This window comes from Oncorhynchus nerka, linkage group LG12, assembly GCF_034236695.1.
Source record: "Oncorhynchus nerka isolate Pitt River linkage group LG12, Oner_Uvic_2.0, whole genome shotgun sequence".
NCBI classification, from domain to species: domain Eukaryota; kingdom Metazoa; phylum Chordata; class Actinopteri; order Salmoniformes; family Salmonidae; genus Oncorhynchus; species Oncorhynchus nerka.
In genome coordinates this window covers 60,168,756-60,191,476 of record NC_088407.1, presented here as the reverse complement: position 1 = coordinate 60,191,476, position 22,721 = coordinate 60,168,756, and the positions used below count along the sequence as shown (strand labels likewise).

The following is a 22,721-nucleotide window of genomic DNA, read 5'->3' as shown; positions in this document are numbered from 1 at the left end:
GGCAGATCCTGGCTGACTGGCGGCTCTGGCAGATCCTGGCTGACTGGCGGCTCTGGCTGCTCCATGCAGACTGGCGGCTCTGGCTGCTCCATGCAGACTGGCGGCTCTGGCTGCTCCATGCAGACTGGCGGCTCTGGCTGCTCCATGCAGACTGGCGTCTCTGGCTGCTCCATGCAGACTGGCGTCTATAGAATGCCCACTCAGATCACACCCTGACCAAACAAAACATAGAAACATACAAAGCAAACTATGGTCAGGGTGTGACACTTAGAGGAATAGAGATGGAGAGATAATGGAGAGAATTAAATGTATAGGTTGTTAATCCACATTTTCATTAACATTTAATTGAAAGCCCATATTCTATACAAGACCGCACATAAATGAATGTACAAGTCAAAGGTTACCGGTTTTTAAACGGTCTGATCTAAGACTTCAGCCATTTAATGAACTGACATGTATCCTGCACTGTAGTTATTCTCACATTTTCATCAACATGCTATCAAAACATATTCCAATTGAAAATGTGCCTGTCCAGGATGGCAAAAGACTGCCCTCCATCCCATCCCCTTCTCTCACACTCTCTTCTCCTCTCTCCAGGACCATTCATGCTTAAATAGCGAACCAAAACAGTCAAAGCTTTTTTTAAATCCTATAAATTAGATCCAAAAGTCCCCCAAGGAATATTCTCACAGAAATACATTGCATGGCCAATTTATGAATGCATGCATACACGCACACGCACACAAATACTTTTCACAGAAGCAGTTAACGGGTTACATATATGAATACAAACAGTACTTGTATTGCAGCTTTTATCCCTACTCCATGTGTGTGTGTGTGTGTGTGTGTGTGTGTGTGTGTGTGTGTGTGTGTGTGTGTGCGCCCACCCCCATCTCTTTCAGCACACTGGACAGCATGTTCTAGGCTGGGTTTGGTGGTCTACTCTAATTCTGCCTGTCGTTCCTCTCTAACTATCACGACACAAGGCGAGACCCAGATGCAGACACAGGAGGCAGATGGTTTGCGCTCTGGTATTTATTATAATCCAAGGGATAGACAAAAGGCAGGTCGGGGACAGGCAAGCGTTCATAGCCAGGGCAGAGTCCAAAACGGTACAGGGCGGCAGGCAGGCTCGAGGTCAGGGGCAGGCTGAGGGGTCAGGCAGGAGGGCTCAGAGTCAGGACAGGCAAGGGTCAAAACCAGGAGGACGAGAAAAGGAGAGACTGGGGAAAACCAGGAGCTGAGTGAAAACTGCTGGTTGACTTGGCAAAGAAGACAAACTGGCACAGACAGGCCAGAAAACACAGGTATAAATACCCAGGGGATAAGTGGGGAAGATGGGCGACACCTGGAGGGGGGTGGAGACAAGCACAAGGACAGGTGAAACAGATCAGGGTGTGACACTAACACCTTCCCTTTGTAGCCAATAACTCCATATGCTGACTGAAACCAACGAAACATCTGAACTCTGAAACATAAAGCATACATTCTGCTTCTATCAGATAAACCTCCGTCAAAGAGAGCATTTCTACTTTAGATACAATTCAGATCATCAGAAAGAAATCTGAATGTGTGAAAACAAGCTCACAGACCCAAGCAAACCGGTCAGGTAATCAGTGCTGTTGTATGCTGGGGAAATAGTAATGTCAGACTGCAAGTGGCATGCCTATTATTAACTGTAGAAGGAAAAGCAAATCCAGAGGGCGTACATTGCACATTCTCATATAGTACTGGTAACCAAATACTATTACCACTCCCAACCCCGTTGTGGCTGAGATGAAATGACAATAACCTTAATTAACCTTTGTGACCATCTGGCAAGTGTCTTCACTGATATTATCAACCTCTCCTTGACCCTGTCTGTAATAACTACATGTTTCAAGCAGACCACCATAGTCCCTGTGCCCAAGAACTCCAAGGAAAGCTGTCTAAATTACTATCGCTCCTTAGCACTCACGTCTGTAGCCATGAAATGTTTTGAAAGGCTGGTCATGGCTCACATCAACACCATCATCCCAGACACCCTGGACCCACACCAATTCCCATACCGCCCCAACAGATCCACAGGTGATGCAATCTCTATTGCACTCCACACTGCCCTTTCCCACATGGACAAGAGGAACACCTATGTGAGAATACTTGCTGCTCAATGACTACAGCTCAGCGTTCAACACCATAGTGCCCTCATCACTCAGCTAAGGACTTCCGGCGCCGACAGAGATGGCCGCCTCGCTTCGCGTTCCTAGGAAACTATGCAGTTTTTTGTTTTTTTACGTGTTATTTCTTACATTAGTACCCCAGGTCATCTTAGGTTTCATTACATACAGTCGAGAAGAACTACTGAATATAAGATCAGCGTCAACTCACCATCAGTATGACCAAGAATATGTTTTCCGCGACGCGGATCCTGTGTTCTGCCTTACAAACAGGACAACGGAATGGATCGCATGCAGCGACCCAAGAAAACGACTCCGAAAAAGAGGGAAACGTAGCGGTCTTCTGGTCAGACTCCGGACAAGGGCACATCGCGCACCACTCCCCAGCATTCTTCTTGCCAATGTCCAGTCTCTTGACAACAAGGTTGATGAAATCCGAGCAAGGGTAGCATTCCAGAGGGACATCAGAGACTGCAATGTTCTCTGCTTCACGGAAACATGGCTTACTGGGAAGACGCTATCCGATGCGGTGCAGCCAACGGGTTTCTCCACGCATCGCGCCGACAGAAACAAACATCTTTCTGGTAAGAAGAGCGGCGGGGGCGTATGCCTCATGACTAACGAGACATGGTGTGATGAAGGAAACATACAGGAACTCAAATCCTTCTGTTCACCTGATTTAGAATTCCTCACAATCAAATGTAGACCGCATTATCTTCCAAGAGAATTCTCTTCGATTATAATCACAGCCGTATATATCCCCCCCCCAAGCAGACACATCGATGGCTCTGAACAAACTTTATTTAACTCTTTGCAAACTGGAAACCATTTATCCGGAGGCTGCATTCATTGTAGCTGGGGATTTTAACAAAGCTAATCTGAAAACAAGACTCCCTAAATTTTATCAGCATATCGATTGCGCAACCAGGGGTTGTAAAACCTTGGATCATTGTTACTCTAACTTCCGCGACGCATATAAGGCCCTGCCCCGCCCCCCTTTCGGAAAAGCTGACCACGACTCCATTTTGCTGATCCCTGCCTACAGGCAGAAACTAAAACAAGAGGCTCCCACGCTGAGGTCTGTCCAACGCTGGTCAGACCAAGCTGACTCCACACTCCAAGACTGCTTCCATCACGTGGACTGGGACATGTTTCGTATTGCGTCAGATAAAAATATTGACGAATACGCTGATTCGGTGTGCGAGTTCATTAGAACGTGCGTTGAAGATGTCGTTCCCATAGCAACGATAAAAACATTCCCTAACCAGAAACCGTGGATTGACGGCAGCATTCGCGTGAAACTGAAAGCGCGAACCACTGCTTTTAATCAGGGCAAGGTGTCTGGCAACATGACCGAATACAAACAGTGCAGCTATTCCCTCCGCAAGGCTATTAAACAAGCTAAGCGTCAGTACAGAGACAAAGTAGAATCTCAATTCAACGGCTCAGACACAAGAGGCATGTGGCAGGGTCTACAGTCAATCACGGACTACAAGAAGAAACCCAGCCCAGTCACGGACCAGGATGTCTTGCTCCCAGGCAGACTAAATAACTTTTTTGCCCGCTTTGAGGACAATACAGTGCCACTGACACGGCCTGCAACGAAAACATGCGGTCTCTCCTTCACTGCAGCTGAGGTGAGTAAGACATTTAAACGTGTTAACCCTCGCAAGGCTGCAGGCCCAGACGGCATCCCCAGCCGCGCCCTCAGAGCATGCGCAGACCAGCTGGCCGGTGTGTTTACGGACATATTCAATCAATCCCTATACCAGTCTGCTGTTCCCACATGCTTCAAGAGGGCCACCATTGTTCCTGTTCCCAAGAAAGCTAAGGTAACTGAGCTAAACGACTACCGCCCCGTAGCACTCACTTCCGTCATCATGAAGTGCTTTGAGAGACTAGTCAAGGACCATATCACCTCCACCCTACCTGACACCCTAGACCCACTCCAATTTGCTTACCGCCCAAATAGGTCCACAGACGATGCAATCTCAACCACACTGCACACTGCCCTAACCCACCTGGACAAGAGGAATACCTATGTGAGAATGCTGTTCATCGACTACAGCTCGGCATTCAACACCATAGTACCCTCCAAGCTTGTCATCAAGCTCGAGACCCTGGGTCTCGACCCCGCCCTGTGCAACTGGGTACTGGACTTCCTGACGGGCCGCCCCAGGTGGTGAGGGTAGGCAACAACATCTCCTCCCCGCTGATCCTCAACACGGGGCCCCACAAGGGTGCGTTCTGAGCCCTCTCCTGTACTCCCTGTTCACCCACGACTGCGTGGCCACGCACGCCTCCAACTCAATCATCAAGTTTGCGGACGACACAACAGTGGTAGGCTTGATTACCAACAACGACGAGATGGCCTACAGGGAGGAGGTGAGGGCCCTCGGAGTGTGGTGTCAGGAAAATAACCTCACACTCAACGTCAACAAAACTAAGGAGATGATTGTGGACTTCAGGAAACAGCAGAGGGAACACCCCCCTATCCACATCGATGGAACAGTAGTGGAGAGGGTAGCAAGTTTTAAGTTCCTCGGCATACACATCACAGACAAACTGAATTGGTCCACTCACACTGACAGCGTCGTGAAGAAGGCGCAGCAGCGCCTCTTCAACCTCAGGAGGCTGAAGAAATTCGGCTTGTCACCAAAAGCACTCACAAACTTCTACAGATGCACAATCGAGAGCATCCTGGCGGGCTGTATCACCGCCTGGTACGGCAACTGCTCCGCCCTCAACCGTAAGGCTCTCCAGAGGGTAGTGAGGTCTGCACAACGCATCACCGGGGCAAACTACCTGCCCTCCAGGACACCTACACCACCCGATGTTACAGGAAGGCCATAAAGATCATCAAGGACATCAACCACCCGAACCACTGCCTGTTCACCCTGCTATCATCCAGAAGGCGAGGTCAGTACAGGTGCATCAAAGCTGGGACTGAGAGACTGAAAAACAGCTTCTATCTCAAGGCTATCAGACTGTTAAACAGCCACCATTGAGTGGCTGCTGCCAACACACTGTCATTGACACTGACCCAACTCCAGCCACTTTAATAATGGGAATTGATGGGAAATGATGTAAATATATCACTAGCCACTATAAACAATGCTACCTTATATAATGTTACTTACCCTACATTATTCATCTCATATGCATACGTATATACTGTACTCTACATCATCGACTGCATCCTTATGTAATACATGTATCACTAGCCACTTTAACTATGCCACTTTGTTTACTTTGTCTACATACTCATCTCATATGTATATACTGTACTCGATACCATCTACTGTATGCTGCTCTGTACCATCACTCACTCATATATCCTTATGTACATATTCTTTATCCCCTTACACTGTGTATAAGACAGTAGTTTTAGAATTGTTAGTTAGATTACTTGTTGGTTATCACTGCATTGTCGGAACTAGAAGCACAAGCATTTCGCTACACTCACATTAACATCTGCTAACCATGTGTATGTGACAAATAAAATTTGAATTGATTTGATTTGACTCTGGTACTGAACACCTCCCTCTCCAATTAGATCCTGGACTTCCTGCTGGGCCGCCCCCAGGTGGTGAGGGTAGGCAACAACACAGTCGCCATGCTGACCCATGCTCAACACGGGGGCCCCTCAGGGGTGCTTATTCCCCTCCTGTACTTCCTGTTCACCCAGGACTTCGCCAAGCACGACTCAAACACCATCATTACGTTTGGTGACGAGACAATGGTGGTAGGCCTGATCACCAAAGACGATAAGACAGCTGTTAGCCAGCCTGCTAGTTTAGTGGAGTCTGCCACTAGCTCAGTCAGTGTAGTCAGCTCAGCTATCCCCATTGAGACCGTGTCTGTGCCTCGACCTAGGTTGGGCAAAACTAAACATGGCGTTTTCGTCTCAGCAATCTCACTGGAATAATACCTCCTCCATTCCTGTCATTATTGAAAGAGATTGTGATATCTCACATCTCAAAATAGGGCTACTTAATGTTAATCCCTCACTTCCAAGGCAGGTATAGTCAATGAACTAATCACTGATCATAATCTTGATGTGATTGGCCTGACTGAAACATGGTTTAAGCCTGATGAATTTACTGTGTTAAATGAGGCCTCACATCCTGGTTACACTAGTGATCATATCCCCGCGCATCCCGCAATGGTGGAGGTGTTGCTAACATTCACGATAGCAAATTTCCATTTACAAAAAAAGAAAACGACTGCGTTTTCATCTTTTGAGCTTCTATTCATGTAATCTATGCAGCCTACTCAATCCCTTTTTATAGCTACTGTTTACAGGCCTCCTGGGCCATATACAGCGTTCCTCACTGAGTTCCCCAAATTCCTATCAGACCTTATAGTCATGGAAGATAATATTCACATTTTTGGTGACTTTAATATTCACATGGAAAAGTCCACAGACCCACTCCAAAAGGCTTTCGGACCCATCATCGACTCAGTGGGTTTTGTCCAACATGTCTCCAGACCTACTAACTGCCACAGGACCTAGTTTTGTCCCGTGGAATACATGTTGTGGATCTTAATATTTTTCCTCATAATCCTGGACTATCAGACCACCATTTTATTATGTTTGCAATCACAACAAATAATCTGCTCAGACCCCAACCAAGGGTCATCAAAAGCCGTGCTATAAATTCTCAGACAATCGAAAGATTCCTAGATGCCCAGACTCCCTCCGCTTACCCAAGGATGTCAGAGTACAAAATCAGTTAACCACCTAACTGAGGAATTTAATTTAACCTTGAGTAAATCCCTAGATGCAGTCGCACCCCTAAAAACTAAAAACATTCATAAGAAACTAGCTCTCTGGTATACAGAAAATTGGAACGGAAATGGCGTCACACCAAACTGGAAGTCTTCCGACTAGCTTGGAAAGACAGTACCGTGCAGTATCGAAGAGCCCTCACTGCTGCTCGATCATCCTATTATTCCATCTTCATTGAGGAAATTAAGAAAAATCCAAAACAATCCAACATTTTTGATACTGTCGCAAAGTTAACTAAAAAGCAACATTCCCCATGAGAGGATGGCTTTCACTTCAGCAGTGATGAATTCATGAACTTCTTTGACGAAAAGATCATGATCATTAGAAAGCAAATTACGGACTCCTCTTTAAATCGGTGTATTCCTCCAAAGCTCCGTTGTCCTGAGTCTGCAGAACACTGCCAGGACCTAGGATCAAGGGAGACACAAGTTTTAATACTATATCTCTTGACACATTGATGAGATAATCATCTAAACCTTTAAGCTGCATACTGGAACCTATTCCAACTAAACTACTGAAAGTGCGGCTTCCTATGCTTGGCCCTCCTATGTTGAACATAATAAACGGCTCTCTATGCAGCGGATGTGTACCAAACTCACTAAAAGTGGCAGTAATAAATCCTCTCCTGAAAAAGCCAAACCTTGACCCAGAAAATATAAAACACTATCGGCCTATATTGAATCTTCCATTCCTCTCAAAAATGTTTCAAAAAGCTGTGGCGCAGCAACTCACTGTCTTCCTGAAGACAAACAATGAATACAAAATGCTTCAGTCTGGTTTTAGACCACATAATAGCACTGAGACTGCACTTGTGAAGTTGGTAAATGACCTGGCATCAGACCGAGGCTCTGCATCTGTCCTCGTGCTCCTAGACCTTAGTGCTGCTTTTGATACCATCGATCACCACATTCTTTTGGAGAGATTGGAAACCCAAATTGCTAAACACGGACAAGTTCCTGCCTGGTTTAGATCTTATCTGTCGGAAGGATATCAGTTTGTCTCTGTAGATGGTTTGTCCTCTGACAAATCGTACATTTTGGTGTTCCTCAAGGCTCCGTTTTAGGATGACTACTGTTTTCACGATATATTTTACCTCTTGGTGATGTCATTCGGAAACATAATGTTAACTTTCACTGCTATGCGGACGACACACAGCTGCACATTTCAATGAAACATGGTGAAGCCCTAAAATTGCTCTTCCTAGAAACCTGTGTTTCAGACATAAGGAAGTGGAATGCGGCAAATGTTCTACTTTAAACTCGGACAAAACAGAGATGCTAGTTCTATGTCCCAAGAAACAAAGAGATCTTCTGTTGAATCTGACAATTAAACTTGATGGTTGTAAAGTCGTCTCAAATAAAACTGTGAAGGACCTCAGCATTACTCTGAACCCTGATCTCTCTTTTGATGAACATATCAAGACTGCGTAACATTGCAACATTGCAAAAATCAGAAACTTTCTGTCCAAAAATTATGCAGAAAAATTAACCCATGCTTTTGTCACTTGTAGGTTAGACTACTGCAATGCTCTACTTTCCGGCTACGCTGATAAAGCACTAAATAAACTTCTGTTAGTGCTAAACACAGCTGCTAGAATTGACTAGAACCAAAAAATGTGATCATATTACTCCAGTGCTAGCCTCTCTACACTGGCTTCCTGTTAAGGCTAGAGCTGATTTCAAGGTTTTACTGCTAACCTACAAAGCATTACATGGGCTTGCTCCTACCTATCTTTCCGATTTGGTCCTGCCGTACATACCTACATGTATGCTACAGTCACAAGACGCAGGCCTCCTTCCTGGCCCTAGAATTTCTAAGCAAACAGCTGGAGGCTGGGCTTTCTCCTATAGAGCTAAATTCTTATGGAGTGATCTGCCTATCCATGTGAGAGACGCAGACTCGGTCTCGACCTTTAAGTCTTTATTGAAGACTCATCTCTTCAGTAGGTCCTATGATTGAGTGTAGTCTGGCCCAGGAGTGTGAAGGTAAGGCACTGGAGCAACGAACCACCCTTGCTGTCTCTGCCTGCCCGGTTCCCCTCTCTCCACTGGGATTCTCTGCCTCAAACCCTATTACAGGGGCTGCATCACTGGTGCTCTTCCATGCCATCCCTAGGAGGGGTGCGCCACTTGAGAGGGTTGAGTCACTGACGTGATCTTCCTGGCAAAGTGGGTGGGGTTATATCCTGCCTGTTTGGCCCTGTTCAGGGGTATCGTCGGACGGGGCCATAGTGTCTCCTGACCCCTCCTGTCTCAGCCTCCAGTATTTATGCTGCAATAGTTTGTCTCTGGGGCTAGGGTCAGTCTGTTATATCTGGAGTATTTCTCCTGTCTTATCCGGTGTCCTGAGTGAATTTAAGTATGCTCTCTCTAATTCTCTCTCTCTCTCTCTCAGAGGACCTGAGCCCTAGGACCATGCCTCAGGACTACCTGGCCTGATGACTCCTTGCTGTCCCCAGTCCACCTGGTTGTGCTGCTGCTCCAGTTTCAACTGTTCTGCCTGCGGCTATGGAACCCTGACCTGTTCACCGGAAGTGCTACCTTGTCCCAGGCCTGCTGTTTTCAACTCTCTAGAGACAGCAGGAGCGGTAGAGATACTCTGAGTGATCGGCTATGAAAAGCCAACTGACATTTACTCCTGAGGCGCTGACCTGTTGCACCCGCTACAACCACTGTGATTATTATTATTTGACCCTGCTGGTCATCTATGAACATTTGAACATCTTGGCCATGTTCTGTTATAATCTCCACCCAACACAGCCAGAAGAGGACTGGCCACCCCTCATAGCCTGGTTCCTCTCTAGGTTTCTTCCTAGGTTCCGGCCTTTCTAGGGAGTTTTTCCTAGCCACCGTGCTTCTACACCTGCATTGCTTGATGTTTGGGGTTTTAGGCTGGGTTTCTGTACAACACTTTGTGACATCAGCTGATGTAAGAAGGGCTTTATAAATGCATTTTTATTGAAATTTGATTGAATGGGAGAATCTCCCCAAATACAGGTGTGCCAAACTTGTAGCTTCATACCCCATGTATTCGCTGCCAAAGGTGCTTCAACAAAGTACTAATAAAAGGGTCTGATTACTTATGTAAATGTGATATTTCATTTGTATTTAAAAAAAAAACGTATTTTTGCTTTCTCATTATGGGGTATTATGTGTAGATGAGGGGGAAAAACTATTCAATTAATTCTAGAATAAGGCTGTAAAGTAACAAAATGTGGAAAAAGTCAAGGGGTCTGAATACTTTCTGAAGGCACTGTACATCAGTCAAATGTACCATTAAGACGGGCTAGGCTCGTGCATCATTTAATTAACATGATAAAAAGATCTCCAGCGAAATCCATCTGTTTCAGCTAGATATATTTGTTTTTGTATGGGCTTCGTTTCACGAAAACATCTATAGCATCCGGTTTGGCCTACAATATACTCTGTGGAAAGGGGAGACTCTCACGAACACAATGGTGTACTCCTCTTTGTTCTACGACCCCCACAAGTGTCATGGGACTCATCTGAAGGGAACCCGGTACCGGTAAAAGAAATGAATGGAAGTAGTTTTGTGCCCCCCAAAACAAGGGTTAGATATGTGTTAACAATATATAAATAATTCCTGAGCTTTCTTATATCTCTTCGGTATACGACAGACACTTAAAAACCTTATTGCTTATGATTTATGTTTTGACTGTCTGTTTTGCCATGAATGCTTATTCAATGTGTTTCTATGGGCTATAGCAGTAAAGGCCAAACAGTTCTTCATTTGTGAAATATGACGTCCCCAAACTCTTCTGCTCCTCTCTGGACTCGCTGCATTAATCAACAGGATCAGTAAACTGGGACTGGTTCTGATCTGTGTACAGTACAGCGTGTTCTAAATCATGTCCTAGGACCTAGAGAGAACATCTGGGGAAGTCAACAACTCTGAACTCAGCAGGGAGAACATTTTTCGCCAGTAGATTCACAAATGGAAAAATATGGTCCCTTTAGTTTTTTCCCCCTTGTATCTAATCTTAATTTATCCAGGTTAATCTCAATGAGAAATATGTTTCTTGCATGAAAAACCTGGTTCAATATTAAAACTATCAATATCACAAATGACTTCCCTGTATAAAACTCCTGAGGCTGCCACTGGACTGCCAAGTCCTGGTAACACCTCGGTGGGTTATCCTCTATTGTCATGCTCCAACAGGGAAGATATGGGGTGTGCTGTACTCCATAGGCTCCGTGTAGCTTTTCGTTCATAAGCCCAATGCATTGTTGCTGGGGGGAAAACGTAAATAAAGGTAATAATCTAGAACCTAATAATAATCTATACGGATTCCTGGAAGCTAAGTGGAAGCCTGTACTGCCGCTACATCATACATACCAAACCTGCATCTGGGTCTGCAGGCATCACTACAAAGATACAATTGAACAAAATATCTTTAATAGATATAAACATTTTTACACATCACAGCTCAAAGGAAACATCATCACATGCTGTAATACATGTCAAGAAGGAAGGTGCAAATTATGATGAGCGTCAGAATCCTTTGATATATATACAGGTTGTACAGAATGGGAACCAAAGGGGAAGCGTGGGGGGTTTTAATAGTACAACTGACTGTAGCCATGGAGGGTCTACCAAGGTACTTACTAATAGACTTAGATGACTGTAGCCATGGAGGGTCTACCAAGTTACTTACTAATAGACTTAGATGACTGTAGCCATGGAGGGTCTACCAAGGTACTTACTAATAGACTTAGATGACTGTAGCCATGGAGGGTCTACCAAGGTACTTACTAATAGACTTAGATGACTGTAGCTGGCATTTCAGGATTTACTTCAAATCGTTATGTGTCATGACATACAGTACCGATTTCATCGACAGAGAGTAGAACAGGATGAAATACATGTGGCACCAGGGGCTTTGTAACATGCTGTGGATCAGGTATGGAATGTATTTCCATGTAACGACATGTTATCATCACTAGGTGGCACTGTGGATCCAATACAGCAGGCAGGCAAGGATGGGACCATACCAATAATCAAATAGACCAAGTAGAATCAGTATCATCAGTTCGAAGTGAATTGAACAGTACGCCTGGTCTTCCAGTCATCCACCCAGTCAGTCCAGTTGTTTTGATATAATAACCAATAGTACATTCTGGAACTACTGTATCCAGTAAGCCCATCTTACCCTCCTGAAATGAGTGCAGTCCACAGAGAGTCATAGTGTGTAGTGGTAAAACAATATAAGGTGTTTTGCAGTTGTAACATTTCTGCTCATATATATTTACAAAATAAATTGTTGAACAGCTTTGGTTGATGATGAATTCTGAAGCTTATTCTCGTCATTATGGCACCCATATTATTTCATTTGTATATTTTTTTATGTGGCAAGTTAAGTACTTTTCATCAGTTAACTAGCTGTAGTCATGTACAGTACTGTATGTGAGGTATACTCAACCCCCTATAACATGTTTTACATCCCTTTATGGAGGATCAATGGGAGAGGCATCACTGAGAGGCATCGACCATAATAGTACTAATATTAAAATACACAGTACACAGGCCAAGAGACTGCCTGTCATTTCCTTTCTAGACTTGTACTGAAAGGGGACAAGTTCAGTTCTAGGGGACAAGCGACAGCCCCGTCGTGTTTTTCCATAAATTGCTAACAAAATAACAGCTGATCACTCAAACCTTCAATATGCAACTTGGACTTTCGCAATCTCTTAAATGTGCTGTGAACCTGTTAACAAACAGGTATATGTGTGTATGTGTATGAACTGAATGCAACACACATTTCTGAACTGTTCCCTGCTGGGAATGTCTTAAATAACACACAGCTGTCCTACAATGGACAATTTGTTCCACTGTGGAGAGGAGTACAGTATGAAGGAGCAGGATCTGAAGGACAAGGTCAACATGAGAAGGTTCCAGCATAGCCCAGGGAAGTTAATACATCTCTGTCAGACATGCAGGGACACTACAGTATAGTGCCAGCAAATCCTAAAGAAAGGACTGCATGCTGGTCATCTCTGTCTCTCTATCTCCTCCTTTAAAACACCTCTCATTGAGTCGTTAGTGGTGGTGGTACTACAGATCTACTGTGTTGAAGAATAATGGCCGATCATGATGGGATCAACAGTTCATGTTGATCATACAGCATTTACATCCACTGTGAATCGGTCCATGGCAATAGCAGAATATCAGTTCTAATGAAGAAATCAAAGAAGCAAGTCCTGTGGTTCTGAGCCCCCATAGTGTGAATCAGTTTGAGTTTGAGTGTATTGTGGTCACGTGTGTTCAGCTGTTCCTCTCAATAGCACATGGATCAGTCAGTTCATGTCGATGGTGTTGAACACCCACTCTGTGAACTTCTTGAGCTTGGCCGAGGCGCTGTACGACTCCTCCTGGAGCCGCTGGTTGTCCTCTCTCAGGCTCTGTATCTGGGCCTGCAGGGACACCTTGGCATCCTTCTCCTGGGGACACACAGGGAGTCATCATTAACACAGAGAGGAGTGGGAGGCTCTCATTACTCTCTAGTACTATCCTCACACACAGGGAGTCATCATTAACACAGAGAGGAGTGGGAGGCTCTCATTACTCTCTAGTACTGTCCTCACACACAGGGAGTCATCATTAACACAAAGAGGAGTGGGAGGCTCTCATTACTCTCTAATACTGTCCTCAGGAGATGTATACAGGGCAGCTATAACCAAAAGGCAGAGTAGTAAGTACCTGTGCCGAATGGGCACTACTGATATATGGAGAACTGGATCCACACTACACCCTTGTTTGACCTTTCCACACTGAGAAGGCTGCTCTTTCAACTGGTCTTTCTACTGGTCTAACCACTGTTAGGGAAAGGGCACCAGGTTTAGTAAGAAGTGAACAGTAGAGTAGAGATGGCTAGGCTAAGGCTTAGCTTCCGGTGCTGAAGACCTGGTTGTTTCTTGTCTCACCTTCTTTAGATCATCCTGCAGCAGCTTCACCATGGATTCCAGTTGGCTCACCTTCTCCATCAGACAAGCTGGGCTCTCACTGTGGGACGGGGGACACTGTTAACTACCATATTCTAAACTATAATAAGACTAGCATGACCTGGGGCATATTGGCTTAAAATAGTCAAGAGGTGTAGCAAGCCACAGCTTTAGAGCCTAGGAGTAGGGCCAGGAGTTTTTCATAATCATGTTACCTGGCCAGGAAAAACCTGGCCCAAGTTTTAGGATAAGCTCCAGGCCCTACCTATGTCTACAGAATTCTCTGGAGGTGCATGGTATGTAGTAGGTAAGTGGGTCTTACCCAGGCGAGGTGTTTCTCTGTGGGGAAGCCTGGGGTTCGGCCTGCTGGGGGCTGGGGGTTGTGACCTCTGGGCTGGTGCTCCCATCATTAACAGATAACAGTCTCTGAACTGAAGACAGACAGAGAAAACCACAACAGTTACAGCTTCAGTTACAGCTCAGATTGACAACACACAGGAAAGAGACAGGGCACTGCTACCCTCTGGTTGGTAAAGATAGTACATCTCCAGCTTACTTTGCCTACCCTCAAAGGCCTTGGCAGCATCCACCAGGTTGGACCAGTCCAGAGCACGGTCAGCTCCAGAGTTAGGCAGGGGCATGAGGCATGGGTCCCCCAGCTGCTGTCTTCTACCCCCCTGGTCCTGGCTGGACGACTCACATAGATCACCTGCAGGGACGAGGAGCGGGGGGACGAGAGACAGCAGATTAGAACAGAGGAAGTGGAGACAGGTTTCAAGTAAAGTACATACTAAAAGATGACACATAACTTGTTTAGAGTCACCCATACTTAAGGACATAAGTATACACTGATACACTCTATTGTCATGACGTTGGCCTGGGGGTAGGTTTATGACAGTCATAAATACCTCTTCCTCCCCTTTTCCTCTCTCTACCCTACTGATGTTACATTTGCAAACACCTTGGTTAACATAGAGATTCTGGGAACGTCAGAAGGTGGGGGAAGTTAACTATATTCTGGTAATCCGACCAATTGAACATATGCGGTGGTACTTAATGAATATGATGTCTGTACGGTTGTCATCTGAGACATTCTCATCAATGATAAGATGACATAAACTCTACAGTGGAAAGTCTACACATCAGAGTTATCGGATTCACATGGAATTGTTGTTCAATTTAAATGTTTGAATATGAAATTATTTGTGATGGGATGAAATGTGATTTTAGCTTCTAAAATGTGAGATTTGGGTTTTCAAGAGTGAATTAGGCCCGACTCAGTGGCCCGCCCGCCCACGTGAAGAGATATAGGTTGTAAACTATGAAACACACCCCTTTTCTCCCTTCCTATATAAAGCCTTGACGACAATATAACCTCCTGTTCCGAGGACGACGGTCCGATGTCAGAATGGTTCAGATAATAACTACAGAACGAAGCCAACATCAGCGTGAGCTTTGGTTGCGAATGGTATGAACTTTGAACTCTTATTCACTACAGAAGTGATACCTCCTAGCCGTTGAGTTAGCAACAGCAGCTGCAAACGCAGGTTAGGAAGGAACAGACAGAGTATTCCGTCTACCACACAACGACGTTACTATAACGTATCCAATTTACCAGAATAAACATTCTTCAAAGGACAAAGGACTCGGTTGGGCAACACGGTCTTCCATCTACCACCAAACTACTGAAGTGCAGCTTCACTACGACACTATGATAAACTGTGCTCCTCTGGTTTTAGATGGAGCCCATGTAGGATGAACAGGCATGGGCTTTACTCAAGGATTACTTTCAGGAAAATCAGAGGCTAACCCAGAGACTTGTGTGAGGGTTGTCGGGGTGGCGCGTGGCGGGCGGTGGGCGAGCGGGGTATGGTGGAGCAGCTGAAGAGCAGGTCGTTGGGAGTCTGTCTGTGCCCGCTGAACGCGGGCTCCCGCTGCCCGCTGTAGATGCTCTCGTCTGACAGGGTCCTCTGCAAGGAGCGCCGGCTGGGAGGGGGGACGGGGAAAGAGGGCTGGAGAGAGAGGAGCAATGTGAGGCTGCTGATTGACCCCATAAATTCAGCCTTTAGCCTTTAGCATGTTGACCAGTGTATGTGGCAAAGCAGGGGAGGGAGTTTGGATTCATCAAGCAAATACAGCATATCGACTACTCTGGAAGTTCCATGGGAGTTCTCATCAATTTGACAATTATCATGGTAAAATGGATGATGGTGACATTGCCTGTTAACACAGAGCAGTGCTGCCCGCTACCTTTTGGTCGTGGGAGGAGGGTGGGGGGCTGTCTAGGGTGATGAGTTTCTTCAGGTCCTCCTGCAGGCTGGACGTGGTGACCCGCTGGGGGGATTGGGCCCTGAGCTGAGCCCTGAGCTGGGGCTGGCCACCCAGCAACCCATCACTCTGGTGACGTCTGCGAAAGATGGAGTGCAAAGACCAGCAGTGTTAGGTTGCAGTTCTCGGTTCAACCACATGGTGGGAGTGTTGTACTCGTTTATAAACAAAACATGAGCCACAACAAGTGGGAAAGGCATCTCCTCTCAGTTGACTCAGATCTCAAGTCTCTCTAACATCAACAATCTAGAACAGTAAGATTTGTTTCAATAGGGAAAGAACATCCTTTCACAACATGACTTACACCCCTCACAGTGTAATGGCCTCAGTGACGTGTCAATAAACACATGTATGTTCAACATTCCTCCTCTACTGCCCCCCATGCTTACTTGCGTGTTTTGCCAAAGTCCACAGAGTTGATGGTACCTCCAGGCTTCCTCCAGCCGATCAGGTACTTGGAGGTGGCTCCCTGGCGGGGGTAGAAGCTCTTGGGGCCTCCAGGGGAGAGGGAGGTCTGAGAGGTGGGGGAGGTGGCAAGGGCTGACTCCTCCTGGGAGGAGCTGGGACTGCAGTCTGGACCCATGGGACTGCCAGACTGGCCCGAGCTCAGAGTACTGGTACGGAAAAACATGGATATGGGTTAGTATAGGTATATTTATACTAATGTATTCATAACTCACAGACACCATTACATCGGTGTTTCACTTCACATTTCTGTAATGTGCACTCATCTATGAACACATTTCTGTACAATATTTCAAAAACATATGGTAATTGTGACTACTTTCCCCACACACGACATCTCTGATGTCTCCACATCTTGAGATTAGAATTAAAATTCATGAAGAAAAAGAAATAGGGCAGAGTGTCCTTGGACTTCTTCCATGTTAACATTTCAAACAACATTTCTCCCCAGTTTGACATGAAAGCGAGCGTCTCCTTCCTCAGACATGCTGTGTGTACAATAAAACAGTCACTAGTCTGGTGGAGTTATTTCAGAGCCACAGAGGAGAGGCTGAGGAGAGGAGGAAACGCTCTGTTCACTCAAAGGAACTGTGGTTTAGGAGTGTTAACAGTGCTGAGCTCTCACATTCAGCATTCCACAGTGTTTCAAGTGCTCTCTTTCTCTCTGTGAGAACCTGGCTCACACACAAACAAGCACGCATACACACACACGCGCACATACAAACACACACACTCAGATACACACACGCATGTGCACAAACACACACACTCAGATACACAGACGCATGTGCACAAACACACACACTCAGATACACAGACGCATGTGCACACACACACACACACACACACACACACACACACACACACACACACACACACACACACACACACACACACACAGCAGGTTTCTGCTTGCTACCTCTCACCACCAAACCGCAAGGCTTGGGAGTTTTCCATCTGGGACAATAGGGGATATATAAGGACTACAAGGCATCACTGTCTGCTTAATGAAACATTGATACATGAGAGGAAATGCATTGGCTGCATAAAGAGCAGACTGTAACAGAACTGGTGTGTCCCACATGAAAAACTACTACAGTTTACTATACAATACTACAGTACTTACTATAGAATTCTGTAGTATACTATATTACACACTGTAGCAGTGTTGTTGTGCTCGAGACCACATATTGAGTGCCTCAGGTCTTGTTTCAATGTCGGATACATTTGTACTCGGTCTTGACTCGGTCTCGGACAGTGAGGACTCTTAATTTCTTCCCGAGACCAGCAGAGTAAAAATCTCATAATTATCAGCTTCCATTCAGTCAGCACATAAAACCGCTTCGCCAGGCCAAAAATATACAGTGGGGAAAAAAAGTATTTAGTCAGCCACCAATTGTGCAAGTTCTCCCACTTAAAAAGATGAGAGAGGCCTGTAATTGTCATCATAGGTACACTTCAAACAGACAAAATTAGGAGAAAAAATCACATTGTAGGATTTTTTATGAACTTATTTGCAAATTATGGTGGAAAATAAGTATTTGATCACCTACAAACAAGCAAGATTTCTGGCTCTCACAGACCTTCTTCTTTAAGAGGCTCCTTTGTCCTCCACTCGTTACCTGTATTAATGGCACCTGTTTGAACTTGTTATCAGTATAAAAGACACCTGTCCACAACCTCAAACAGTCACACTCCAAACTCCACTATGGCCAAGACCAAAGAGCTGTCAAAAGACACCAGAAATGAAATTGTAGACCTGCACCAGGCTGGGAAGACTGAATCTGCAATAGGTAAGCAGCTTGGTTTGAAGAAATCAACTGTGGGAGCAATTATTAGGAAATGGAAGACATACAAGACCACTGATAATCTCCCTCGATCTGGGGCTCCACACAAGATCTCACCCCGTGGGGTCAAAATGATCACAAGAACGGTGAGCAAAAATCCCAGAACCACACGGGGGGACCTAGTGAATGACCTGCAGAGAGCTGGGACCGAAGTAACAAAGCCTACCATCAGTAACACACTACGCCGCCAGGGACTCAAATCCTGCAGTGCCAGGCGTGTCCCCCTGCTTAAGCAAGTACATGTCCAGGCCCATCTGAAGTTTGCTAGAGAGCATTTGGATGATCCAGAAGAAGATTGGGAGAATGTCATATGGTCAGATGAAACCAAAATATAACTTTTTGGTAAAAACTCAACTCGTCGTGTTTGGAGGACAAAGAATGCTGAGTTGCATCCAAAGAACACCATACCTACTGTGAAGCATGGGGGTGGAAACATCATGCTTTGGGGCTGTTTTTCTGCAAAGGGACCAGAACGACTGATCCGTGTAAAGGAAAGAATGAATGGGGCCATGTATCGTGAGATTCCATCAGCAAGGGCATTGAAGATGAAACGTGGCTGGGTCTTTCAGCATGACACTAATCCCAAACACACCGCCCGGCAATGAAGGAGTGGCTTCGTAAGAAGCATTTCAAGGTCCTGGAGTGGCCTAGCCAGTCTCCAGATCTCAACCCCATAGAAAATCTTTGGAGGGAGTTGAAAGTCCGTGTTGCCCAGCAACAGCCCCAAAACATCACTGCTCTAGAGGAGATCTGCATGGAGGAATGGGCCAAAATACCAGCAACAGTGTGTGAAAACCTTGTGAAGACTTACAGAAAACGTCTGACCTCTGTCATTGCCAACAAAGGGTATATAACAAAGTATTGAGATAAACATTTGTTACTGACCAAATACTTATTTTCCACCATAATTTGCAAATAAATTCATTAAAAATCCTACAATGTCATTTTCTGGATTTTTCCCCCTCATTTTTGTCTGTCATAGTTGAAGTGTACCTATGATGAAAATTACAGGCCTCTCATCTTTTTAAGTGGGAGAACTTGCACAATTGGTGGCTGACTAAATACTTTTTTGCCCCACTGTATATACTCCTTTCTTGAAACATTATTTCAACAGCCTATATCTATTATAGACATGGTTGTACAGTGGCAAACCTATAGGTCTTCAGTGTGTGACTAGTTTGTGATTCTGAAAGGACAGCAACTGTAATACCAACACACTCATTTAGGAGAGTGCAGAAAGGGCCAGTGTTGTAGTGGAGGGTATATGCAGGTATATACCGTAATACCAACACACTCATGTAGGAGAGTGCAGAAAGGGCCAGTGTTGTAGTGGAGGGTATATGCAGGTATATACCGTAATACCAACACACTCATGTAGGAGAGTGCAGAAAGGGCCAGTGTTGTAGTGGAGGGTATATGCAGGTATATACCGTAATACCAACACACTCATGTAGGAGAGTGCAGAAAGGGCCAGTGTTGTAGTGGAGGGTATATGCAGGTATATACCGTAATACCAACACACTCATGTAGGAGAGTGCAGAAAGGGCCAGTGTTGTAGTGGAGGGTATATGCAGGTATATACCGTAATACCAACACACTCATGTAGGAGAGTGCAGAAAGGGCCAGTTTTGTAGTGGAGTGTATATGCAGGTATATACCGTAATACCAACACACTCATGTAGGAGAATGCAGAAAGGGCCAGTGTTGTAGTGGAGGGTATATGCAGGTATATACCGTAATACCAACACACTCATGTAGGAGAGTGCATAAAGGGCCAGTGTTGTAGTGGAGGGTATATGCAGGTATATACCGTAATACCAACACACTCATGTAGGAGAGTGCAGAAAGGGCCAGTGTTGTAGTGGAGTGTATATGCAGGTATAATATTTATATTCTTATTTAACCTTTATTTAACTAGGCAAGTCAGTTAAGAACAAATTCTTATTTACAATGACGGCCTAACCCGGCAAAACCCTAACCACGCTGGGCCAATTGTGCACCGCCCTATGGGACTCCCAATCACGGTCGGTTGTGATACAGCCTGGAATCGAACTAGGATCTGCAGTAACGCCTCTAGAACTGAGATGCAGTGCCTTAGACCGCTGTGCCATTCGGGAGCCACTTGGGAGCCCCATCAACTGAGAAATCACGCACAAAGTAGCCTACACAATCACAAAGCACCTGAAATATATTCACGAGCGCTGCACACATAGCCTAGTTTCAGTGGAATATCATCTGCAGGCTGCAAGAGCGTGCTGCTCTCAACTGGTTTTGGCATGGAGCAGCTCACAGCAGAATGACATCAGTAGCTGGTAGACGTTTAAACTTATGATATCAACCAGTAAATGCTAACGAAGGCAACAATGGGTTATCAAACCAAGTATTAAAAGGTTTAGTCCGAAGTGTTGGTTAGTAGGCTATTTGTGATGCGCAATTGTCCTCATGCACTGTTTGCATCAGGGACATAGACATGGATGGGCCTGGGTGGACAGAGGCCCACGCACTGGGGAGCCAGGCCCTGACAGGCCCACCCAATCAGATCGATGTGGTTTAAGCATTGTTCTGGAGTTAGACCACACATTTTTAGTCTATTTTCAATTTACATATTTTTGTGTGATTTTGAGAGTGAAAATCTGAAAAATCTATAGGAAAACTCATAAAAAAACATAGGAAAAGATACGATTTTTTCACACAGGGTGTCTTTCCTTCGCTGGGCAGGTCGTTTGGGAACTTTTAGGCAAAATTTGAGTACACCCACTTCTCTAGGCACCACTACACCACTGCACTGGGCCGATGGAAAGACAGCAGTCACACACAGCATGATGTTAAAGGATAAGCAGTCCATAAACTCTGACATAATAAGCCAGTAGGTCCCAATCATAAAAATACAAAAACACAACCATTAAGCATTTCCCAATCGAAATGTACAACTATGACCTCCCATGGCAAGAATAATTTCATGTTTAGCCCACAAAGTAACTGATGACCTAAAGTTTAAAGTAAAACTGACAGCATTTTAACTACTTTGCAGATATGAAACAAACAGACAATCATAATATCAGTCAAAAATATCAAATCTTATGCTACAAAACCAACTTCATAAGAGGTTTTAAAAATAGGTTATATTTGACTCAACGTTCCATGACGTACACTAACATGCTGACTACACCGTCCATGTCGTGTGTGTGAGCATTGCAAAATAAATGTACACATACATGTGATTCAATCATTGCACCCACACTGTCCGCGCAAGTTAACGAGCGTCTGCGTAACTTGGTTCCAACTCCTCATTGGTTTTTAGGAGCATATACCCACGTGGGTGATTGAAAGATGAACTGAGGTCCACACTCCAGTCCAGTTGGTGGTGGTAATGCACCTTAATAAGATTTCTTGTTGCTAAAATGCTGTCAGTTCCACTTTAAATGCAACCATGTTTCACACACATAAGTTATTTTCAAAGAGATGGCTAACAACGGCAAGAGTGCTGCAGTAAAAAACACAGTTCCACTCACGAGATTGTGTAGTGACCTGTTGGCCTGAAAGAAGGCAGAAGTTTCCATACGTTTTTCTGAAAACGGTCCCACCCATTAAGTCAAAATATGATTGGTTGATTCCACTGTCAAAATTTTGCCCTAATACAGTTGAATGGCAGATGCTTTTATCTCCCTCACCAACTTCAAACATCTGCTATCTGAGCAGCTAACCGATCGCTGCAGCTGTACATAGTCTATAGGTAAATAGCCACCCAATTTACCTACCTCATCCCCATACTGTTCACACTGCTATGCTTTATCTTGGCCAGGTCACAGTTGTAAATGAGAACTTGTTCTCAACTAGCCTACCTGGTTAAATAAAGGTGAAATAATAAAATAAAAATAACATACCTTCTGATGGCCTAGCCAATGGCTAACTTAGCTAGCTCAATTTATCTCCCCAGAGACCAGCAAAGAAAAAATACTGATTGTATATATATATTTTTATTTTCATTGTTAACCCTTTCCTTTCCAACAAAAACTGAAGGGATTGAATCAGAACATCAGTGAAAATAATGATATGATTATCATTTTCATAATCATTATTTTTGAAAATCTTTAGCCCTTCTCTGAAGGTGTAGAAGGCCCTCATTGTTCACCACTGTGTTTGGGTTAATAATAATGTGTGGCTCTATTTTCCC

The 22,721-nt window shown here is 44.9% G+C and overlaps 1 protein-coding gene across 3 annotated transcripts in view; it reads right to left on the bottom strand.

The window, feature by feature from the left end:
• Positions 1-11,342: 11,342 nt before the first annotated feature.
• The window catches only part of LOC115138799 (signal-induced proliferation-associated 1-like protein 1), a 114,806-nt gene continuing 103,427 nt past the window's right edge, over positions 11,343-22,721 (bottom strand). For 2 of the 3 annotated variants that reach the window (XM_065025692.1, XM_029675999.2), the window contains 7 exons: positions 16,625-16,849; positions 16,158-16,314; positions 15,718-15,919; positions 14,464-14,616; positions 14,230-14,338; positions 13,890-13,968; positions 11,343-13,406 (listed from right to left, as the gene is read on the bottom strand). In XM_065025692.1, coding sequence (XP_064881764.1) covers positions 13,263-13,406; positions 13,890-13,968; positions 14,230-14,338; positions 14,464-14,616; positions 15,718-15,919; positions 16,158-16,314; positions 16,625-16,849 — 1,069 coding nt within the window. In that variant the 3' untranslated portion in view covers positions 11,343-13,262. The remainder of the gene's footprint in view (positions 13,407-13,889; positions 13,969-14,229; positions 14,339-14,463; positions 14,617-15,717; positions 15,920-16,157; positions 16,315-16,624; positions 16,850-22,721) is intronic. The other variant, XM_065025693.1, reaches the window with a different exon arrangement.